Raw genomic sequence first — 9,774 nt, 5'->3', positions numbered from 1 at the left:
ACTCACAGATAACGAGCAATTCTCTTACAATCTTTATTATTTTATTTTATTTTATTTTTTGGTTGTGTTGGGTCTTTGTTGCTGCACACAGGCTTTCCCTAGTTGCGGTGAGCAGGGGCTACTCTTTGTTGCGGTGCGTGGCCTTCTCATTGCAGCGGCTTCTCTTGTTGTGGAGTATGGGCTCTACGAGCATGGGCTTCAGTAGTTGCAGCACGCAGGCTCAGTAGCTGTGGGAACTAGGGCGCGTGGGCTTCAGTAGTTGTGGTGTGTGGGCTCAGTAGTTGTGGCGCACAGACTTAGTTGCTCCCTGGCATGTGGGATCTTCCCAGACCAGGGATCGAAACTGTGTCCCCTGCATTGGCAGGCGGATTCTTAACCACTGCGGCACCAGGGAAGTCCTTCAATCTCTATGAAAAATGAAGAGGTATGAGAATAACTTAAGACAACCCGGGGTCAGAAAACTATAGTCAATGGGCCAAATCTGTCCCACTGTTAAATAAAGTTTTATTAGAATTCAGCCATGTCCATTTATTTATGTGTTGTCTATGACTGCTTTCATGATACGATGGCAAAGGTGAGTAGTTACAAGGGGACAAGACCAGATGACCTGCAAAACCTAACATGTTTACTATCTGGCCCTTTATGGCAAAAAGTTTACCAATCCCTGACTTAGACAAATTATACATCTCAGTGAGTGTGGATTCCCAATTTCCCTTCTGTTCCTCTTAGGGGATGCTCAGATGGCAGTAGCAATGGTCAACAGGCCTCAGGAGCTTCATTATAAAGCTCCCAGTTTTAAATTCTACTCCTGCCAGAGCAGCCATATCAGCGCTTGGAAACAACTTAGGTTACGGTAGCACATAGGGAAATAATTTTGCCACTCTGCAAGCCAGGTCACTTGGGTCCTGATTCTGGGTCCAGGTTCATGGTCCTGAAATTCTTAGTGTGTCCAACTTATGCAATCTCTCCTTGCCTGTGCCTTTACTTTTTTTTTTAAATTAATTAATTTATTTATTCATTAATTTAATTTTTGGCTGCATTGGGTCTTCGCTGGTGCACACGGGCTTTCTCTAGTTGAAGTGAGAGGGGGCTACTCTTTGTCGCGGGGCGCAGGCTTCTCATTGTGGTGGCTTCTCTTGTTGCAGAGCACAGGCTCTAGGCATGTTGGCTTCAGTAGTTGTGGCACACGGGCTTCAGTAGTTGTGGCTCGTGGGCTATAGAGCGCAGGCTCAGTAGTTGTGGCGCACGGGCTTAGTTGCTCTGCGGCATGTGGGATCTTCCCGGACCAGGGCTCGAACCCGTGTCCCCTGCATTGGCACGTGGATTCTTAACCACTGTGCCACCAGGGAAGCCCATGTGCTTTTACTTTTAACTTTTTTTTTTTTTCTAACCTTCCCAGCACTTCTACCTATAACTTTTAAGTGTTGTCCAGCTAGGGGCTTTCCCGTAGCAGGCCTAGCCATGCCCCCCTCCCCCCATCCCATGGATCAATGGTAATTGACAAAGCAGAACATAAAAAGCTGAAACCAAAGTGCCTGAGAACCAGGGGAAAGGGGAAAAGCTAATAAGATGCAAGATGATTTACACCAAAGAACTTCAGAAAGAGGACTAGAGGCACCAGAAGAGGGGAGGGATAGAGCTGAAAATACAAATGTTGGTCAAAAGTGTATACGAGGAGCAGTTAGACACCCAGATCCCCTCCCCAACTGCTCAAAGCAACCTGATGACTCCTTTCCACCAGGAGTGTAGACAGGAGGTTAACTCTGGGGAAGCAGAGCCAGAGATGTTCTGGACTCAGGGTGAGGCAAAGAAAAAGCTAGAGTGAGGTGCTGTCTGAAAAGAGAGATAGTAACAGCAAGTCAACACATCAAATAGTGAGACCCTTAGCTCTTTTTTTTTTCCCACATGACTCTCAGAATGCCAGCAGTTTACTTATACTCCTGGATAGTCAACTGGAAGATTCTTTAGGCGGGAGAAACTGACCTGCCCAAGAGAAAAAACAAAACAAATTTAAAAAACTCCCCAGGGACTTCCCTGGTGGTGAAGTGGTTAAGAATCCGCCTGCCAATGCAGGGGACATGGGTTCATGCCCTGGTCTGGGAAGATCCCACATGCCACGGAGCAACCAAGCCCGTGCACCACAGCTGCTGAGCCTGTGCTCTAGAGCCTGCAAGCCACAACTACTGAGCCAACATGCCACAACTACTGAAGCCCACGCACCTGGAGCCCATCATCCGCAACAAGAGAAGCCACCACAGTGAGAAGCCCGCACACTGCAATAAAGAGTGGCCCCCACTTGCCGCACCTAGAAAAAGCCCATGTGCAGCAATGAAGACCCAAAGCAGCCAAAAATAAATAGATAAATAAATTTTAAAAAATAAAAATTATTGATATTTGTACTTTTTTCTGATTTTACTAGTAATACATACTTGTCTTTAGAATTGCATATAATTTAGAAATGTGTAAAGTGGAAGGTAAGTTTCCCAGTAGTCCCTACATCCCCAAAGACAACTGTTGTTAACCATATCTTGATATGTTTACAAAATTTTTTCTATTTAAGTATAACAGGTACTGGTTTGGTTGCTGTAACAAAAGCCAAAATAACAGGGCTTTAAACAAAACCAATGGTTATCTCTCAGTGATGTTATAGTCTAGAAGCAGTTTAGAGCTAACATTGTGGTTCCCCAGGGCTGGGAACCCAGGTGCCTTTGCTACCATCGTTCTGTCATTCTCAACACATAGTTTTCACCTAATGGTCTAAGATAGCTGCTCTTGATCTAGTTACCACATCCATATTCCAGCCAGTGAGAAGAAGAGGAAAAAGGCCATTCTCCTTTACATTTAAGGGCATGATCCCAAAGTTGCCTATATTTCTTCTGCTAACATCTGTTGGGTGGAACACAGTCACATGACCATACCTAGCTGCAAGGGAGAATGGGAAATGTAGTCTTTAGCTGACTTTCGCTGGGCAGTGAAGCACCCAGCTAAAGCTCAGTTTTTCTTTTAAAAAAGGAAGGAGAGAAGAATGAATATTGGGAGACAATCAGCAATCTCTGCTACAGAATATATAAAAATATTTATTTAAAAACATTTTAATTTCCAGAAACAAGGAATCTATACATATTTAGTGTCTCTATCTTAATTATGAATGGAGTCAGGATCACCAGAGGTTTGAGGAAAGCCTCTAGATGGAGACCAAAATGAACAAACTGAAAAATAAACTCAGACAAAACAGAGACAGACAATACAAGGAGTAGAAGAAAATGTAAAAACAGAAATAACCTATAATTAATAGCACACCCATGAAATGAGTACAGGATGCTATTTTTTTAAATTTCAGAAATCAGGAAAGAGCATTCAGAAATTAAAAATACACTAACAGAAATAAAAGTTTAACAGAAGGGTTAAAGACAAAGTTGAGAAAATTTATCAGGAAATAGAACAACAACAACAAAAGACAGAAATAGAAAATAGGAGAGAAAAGATGAGAAAATTAGAAGAGCAATCTAGGAGATCCATTAACTGACCAACAGAATTTCCAGAAAGAAAGAACATAAAGAAAATAAAGAGAAGAAAATTATCAAAAAGGTAAGACAATTTCCCAGAACTAAAGGGCATGAGTGTCCAGGTTCCACACACATACCTAATGCCAGTGCAATGAACAACAAACAACAAAATCCTCACACCAAGGCACGGCATCATAAAATATCAGAACACGAAGGCTTTAGAGATTGGGGGTTGGGGGGAATGAAAATAAATAAAGAATAACAGCCCTCAAAAAAAAAAAAAAACCAAAAAACAGGTCATCTACAAAGGAAAGGGAAACAGAATGTGAGTGGCCTTCCCAATAGCAAGACTGGACGTGAGAAAACAGTGAAGCAATGCATTCAAAGAACTAAATGAAAAGGATTTCCGATGAAGAAGACTATTCTTAGCCAAAATATCAATTAAGTCTGAGGGAAAAATAAAAACATCTGCATACACACAAATTCTCAAGGATTTTATCTTTTATGTATTCTTTCTTTCTCAGGAAACTATTGGAGAATGTCCTCCACTAACATGAAGCAGTACACGGAGCAAGAGGACTTGAGACACAGGAGGCAGAGGTCAGAAGACAGGAGATGAAGGGAGCCCTCAGGATGATGGTGAGGTCAGCCAGCAGATAGCAGTGCAGCAGGCCTGGAGAGCAACCAGTCCAGGATGGAGCAGGAAGGCAAAGTGCTCTAGGAGAGAAGTTCCCCCCAAAACTGATCATTCATGGGTTCAGTAATGTCTTTCACAGTTCTGGGAACTTTTTAGAAAGAAGACCAGAGGCACCAGAAGAGTGGAGGGACAGGGCTGAAAATCCAAATACTATAAATCAGAGTTTGGGAAAGCATTTCTAATGAGTTGAGAGAAATCTAAGCAAATAAAAAACAAAGGCAGTTTTTAACTCAGAAAAGTTGTATAAAAATGGAACTATAGTACACTGTGTAAACACTTAATATTGACTTACCAAGAATTATCATATAACTACATTGAAAGAATGGGAGCAGAGAAAATCATATTTTTGTTGGGGGCACAAAAGAGCCAAAGCATCCTTTCCCATAATAGAAAATGAATAGTCAACATCTAAAACTGAAAAATAATCACAAAACAGCAGGAAAAACTTATTACAGTGGGATTGGGCGTTACTTTTTAAAATTGTATGCCTTGTAAAACAATTGTTAAAAAAATCCACATGTATTTATTTGATTAAAAAATTAAATAGAAAAAGATTAGATTAACCATAATAATAGAAGTAGGATGACTATCTTCCAAATTAGATAACGGAAACATGGAAATAAAAAACAGTCATTCAGTGCAATAGAATTCGATATGATAGATCCTTGCATTGGTGAATTGGTGGATGAAAATGGAGGATTTAGCTCAACACCCATTCCAGTGTCCTCCTGTGCCTACCTATATTTCAGAAGCTGAAAGGCTACATTTTCTAGATGTTATTGCAGCTAGAATTCTGGATGCAATTTTGGCACTTCCAAGCCAGTTTTCTCTCTTATTGGATTTGTAAGGTGGCAGTGAAGCTGAAACTCTGTATGTGCTGTTTCTATTGGTGAGGACTGTCAGATTTTTCTACAGTGGCTTCTTCTCATATGGTTCAGGAGGTGGCAAGTGTAGTGACAGTTCTCCAATTCAGTAGGTGGCTTCCAGATTTTAGAAGAGGCAGTGGCTCTTTTGGTGGCCTGGTTCTGCAGCATGTCTCTCAAGGTCATTTCTGAACCTTTCAACCTGTAGTCTGCTTCCTCAGCCCTCCAAACAAGTCCTTAAGCCATTTTATACCCTATACCCTTTTATACTTAAACTATCTAGAATGAATTCTGTTCTCTGAAACTGAACCCAATGTAACAGGAAAGCAGAAAATAAAATATAAAGAAAAAGCATGGTAGATGGCACAAAATAAAACAGAAGAAATAAATCCAATTATACTTAATAAAACAAGCTAACCTCTAGCTAATAGAGATATGTTCTCATATTAAATTTTCTAAAAAAAATCTGAGACATATGAAAACTACAATGAAATACTACACAATAATTAAATGAATCAATGCAAATGAATTTCAAAAACAATAGTAAATGAAAAAGGTTGCAAAAGGTTATTCAGCATGATGTTGTTTTTGTAAATTTTAAAGCCAAATTTGGTATTTCATATGCAGTTGGTGGAGCCATACATCGTATGTAGTAAAAGTGTAAAAACATGAATGTGAGTGATATGTACCAACTTGAGCCCGGTGACAATCTCTAGGGAGGAAGGAGAAAGAATAAGGGTCGGGTTTTACCTCTGTCTAATTTTCTATTTCTTTAATAAATACCAAGTAACTGAAGCAAAATGTTTTGATACATTTAATCTTGATAGTGGTGGGCGTAGGTGTCGCTAACATCATTTTCTGCACTCTTCTGCGTGTCCCTAATAGTTCCTAATTTACAAAACGCAGACACACTCTCAGAGCCGTCCGGGACATCTTTACACACAACCACATCTATACGGAGAGGAGCTCCTGGGCAGCAGAAGAGGGAGAAAACGGTTGAGGCTGAGAAGCTAGTTATAAACGGGGAGTTGACGTCTGACTGGAGCTGGAGTCTGCAGAGGCCACGGATGCTCAGAAAGAGCCTGGAAAAAGGGCCGGGGCCGAGGAGCGAGGAGGGTGCCCACGGCTCAAGTTCGGGCAACTCGGGAGATGGTTTTAGAAACTGAGATCCAGATTTAGTAACTTTTTTCTTGGGTGGGCCTGAGCGGACTGTCAGCGACACAAATCGAGGGAGGAAGCGGGCTGGGAGGCGGAGGACGGAGGGCAGACGTTAGGCCCCAGAGTGTGGGAACCTGAGGGAGAGGATTGCTCAAGCGTAGGTCACCCCGTTTTCACCCCCTGAAGGAAATCAGCATAACTGGAGGGAAGCCGGGCGAGAAGGATGTTAAAGCTGTTCTAAAATTGTAACGTAAATCCAAAGGCCAGGACGTCCCTACGAGGGAGCGTTTTGGAAAAATGGTACCCTAGCTGCTCCCTCACGTCGGATGCGTTTTGCTCTGCTGACGGGGTTTCCTCAGTGTCTGCGTGGCGTGTCGCGAGCCCGGCTCGGGACGCCGGGGAAAGCCCTCCGGTGGCTGGCGCCTAGCCGGGTCGGGGCCGGGCGGCTGGCGCGCCGCGCCGAGGGCGGGGCCGGGCGCGCGGGGGCGGACCTCGGCGCGCTCCCGGCCGCTCGCTGGCGGTGGGGCCGCGGCGGCTCCTCTGCCGGGTTGCGCCGGAGGACTGGCTTCGGGCGGCGGCCGGGGCGGCCTGCGGACGGACGCGTGGGCCGAGGCGCAGGTCCCGCGCCCGCCGTCTCCCCCTCCTGCCGGCGCCGGGCCCGCGCCATGGCCGCCTCGCCGGGCTCGGGCAGCGCCAACCCGCGGAAGTTCAGTGAGAAGATCGCGCTGCACACGCAGCGGCAGGCCGAGGAGACGCGGGCCTTCGAGCAGCTCATGACCGACCTCACCCTGTCGCGGGTGAGGGCCCGGGCCGGCGCGGGTGGGCGGTCACAGCCGCGGGCGGGCCCCGCGCGGCGGGTGAGAGGTCGCGGGGCCGAGGCGATGGCTGGGCCAGGCGGAGTCGCGCCCGCGGAGTGGAACCCGGGAGCGGGGCGGGCGCGGCCGCGGCCTCGGCGCTTGCCTGCTTTCCGACACCCGCTGGCGGTTTGCTGTCGCCGCGGAGGTGGGAGGGTCGCGGGGCAGTGTGTACGGGGAGATGGGAAGGGGCCGAGCCCGGGAAGGCGGGCCGCCGAGTGAGGGCGGCCTAAGGGGGAGGGTGACTGGGAGTCCGGGGAGGAAATCACAAACAGCTCGGAGGCGGGCGGTGCGGCTTCTCACTGCTCCGAACATCCACCGCCCGCGAGTCCTCCCGGACTGCTCGTTGTGGAGGGCCCGAGGCACCCACCCGCTACTTCGGGAGATCTCCGCGCACCAGTGAATCCAGGGCCGGCCCCGGGCTGGTTTGGGGTCTGTCTGGGTATCGAGATGTGATTCCATGTCGAGTGTGGGGCTTCGCTACTCTTCCTCCATGGAGGTGCTGTATCGGTCCGGTTTACTGACTTCAGCCCCGATGGTTCATCACAGCGTTGCTGGTGATGGAGGAGGGTCCAGGAGGAATAAGGCGCCAGCTTGGACACTCGGCGAGGTTAGGTAACTGTCGAGGGAGGCAGTGGAGGATGGAGAGCCAACAGGAGTGTCCGCGCAGAACTGCAGAGAACGGGGGTCAGCGTGAGCGGGGCAGGCAGGCCTTGAGGATCCTGAATGCTGACCTTGAAGGACCATCAGGAGGATGGGGGAGGATGTACAGAAGCGGGGGCGGGGTTGTGGGCAGCCTGAAGGAGAATTGAGAGCCGAGTCACAAACTGGTGGTCCCTGGCTTGCTGAGCTGTAGACGCTATATTTTTTGGCCATTGGTGCTTGGGAAAACTTCTGGAATCTGTCGCCAGAATTGGGAGATTTTTCATAGAAATCAAAGTTGGAGATTTTAATGTACAATCAAAATTTCGTTCTTTTTCTCTATTTTGAATATATATACTTATATACATTTAAAATTGGGAGACCCGATAACACTCATCCTGATTTCCCATGTGACAGCTAGCTGGCTGGAGCTGGGTGATGGCTGCCCCCTCAAATGGAGCATGTATTCTCTGGTTGGCCACAGTTCACCCCACAGCCTGCCATGTCCCCCACTCCTGAGGCTAGGTGTCACTTGCCATTTATCATATTTTTGATGGTGTTTTCTTTTAGCGAGGTTAAGGAGAAAGTGAAATATCTCTTGTACTTACATTTCTATCATGATGAGAAGAAATATATATAGATAGTGCTAAACCCTGTAGCTCAGATTCTCTTGAGTTTAGCAAGCCTGATCAACTCTACCCCATATAATAACTCAATTCAGCCACCACTTTTCTCTATTCTAATTGCTGTAAAATTATGATGTCATTTTGTCCTTCACCTTGTACAGGGCATTATTTACACGTTAATTCTGCCTGTGTTCTTTTCTACTCTCTACCAATTGCAAGTAAAATAATAAATACTGCTTGGCTCCACTGTGTTCATACACACAAAGGCAAACGATAACACTGAATTTGCCTAGTAATGTTTGCTTATTTAAAATTTTAAGGGTAACTTTCATAATGAAATTATAAAACTGAAACACTTCTTGTAGAGAACTCGTAGATCCTCAAGCGTATGTTCCAAGGGTCCAAAGATCTCAGCTGGAGAAGAATCTATCCAGTTCATTATTGATAACCAGATGGCAGACATACTGATTTTCCATTACTAGCCCATGGTGGGCATGCTTATAAATGGAACAGACATCGCTAATCAATCTAGGTACTCTTTCCTTTCTGAGTCTGTTGGGCTTCGACTTTTTCTCCATATAATCAGAGTCAGTCCTTCAGAGTTGGAGTTAAATCCTATTTGTTTAGTTGGTGGGATACATTAGATTATGGAGAATTTTTCACTCTAGCTTTAGGGGTGCAGCCTTACCTGGAAGCAATGGAAAATTTTTGAGAAGAGAATGCTAGGAGGATCAGTTCAATGGTGGTACCTGGGATGATAAGGAGAGGGAAAAAAGTGGAGGCAGATATGCCTGGAAAGAGGCTGTTCCTTTGTTCATTCATTAATTTGTTGGTACTTGAGTCCCCAGTGGGGGTGTAGGGGTGGGGGGAGGTGAAGACGTGGTACCTTGTTTCAAAGATCTTATTAATTTGTCTAGCAAATACTTTTTGAGTCTCTAGTGCGTGCTGGGGGTTCGGATGGACACTGGGGATATAGTAGTGTCTCATCATAGATTTTAGGGTTTAATGGGGAAGACATTCATTTGACAAGTCAGGACACATTTTGATGAATAGTACGAAAGGGGAACAGTTGGGTGTATGGTAGGGAGTCCTCACCTCTTCTAGTGGCGTAAAGGGTTAGTAGGAGTGGGGAAGGCATGTGAGGGTATATGCTCGTGTGTTGAGGGAGGGGAGAGTGTTTTAGGCACAGGGGACCGAGGTTCAGCAAGGGGATGAGGAGGGTAATTTGAGATGAGGCATTCATGGGGATTTGGGACTTGATCCTAAGGACAATGGAAAGTCATTGAAGGGGTTGAACCAGGGGAGATTTGCATTTTGAAAGAATGCCTCTAACTCCAGAATGTAGGATAGATTGGAGGAGGAGGTAGCAGGGAAATGCTTTGGAGTCTAGGAGATGTGATGGTGGCATTGGCAAGGGTGGTAGCAACA

General features: G+C 45.9%; 1 protein-coding gene across 2 annotated transcripts in view; it reads left to right on the top strand.

The window, feature by feature from the left end:
• Nucleotides 1-6,710: 6,710 nt before the first annotated feature.
• CRTC3 (CREB regulated transcription coactivator 3) overlaps nt 6,711-9,774 on the top strand; it is a 100,244-nt gene continuing 97,180 nt past the window's right edge. For both annotated transcript variants that reach the window (XM_007470560.1, XM_007470559.1), the window contains exon 1: nt 6,711-7,021. In XM_007470560.1, the coding sequence (XP_007470622.1) occupies nt 6,890-7,021 (132 nt within the window). In that variant the 5' untranslated portion in view covers nt 6,711-6,889. The remainder of the gene's footprint in view (nt 7,022-9,774) is intronic.

Source organism: Lipotes vexillifer, unplaced genomic scaffold (assembly GCF_000442215.2).
Source record: "Lipotes vexillifer unplaced genomic scaffold, Lipotes_vexillifer_v1.1 scaffold412, whole genome shotgun sequence".
NCBI classification, from domain to species: domain Eukaryota; kingdom Metazoa; phylum Chordata; class Mammalia; order Artiodactyla; family Lipotidae; genus Lipotes; species Lipotes vexillifer.
The sequence above is the reverse complement of the archived record's forward strand: the minus strand, read 5'-3'. Positions and strand labels throughout refer to the sequence as shown.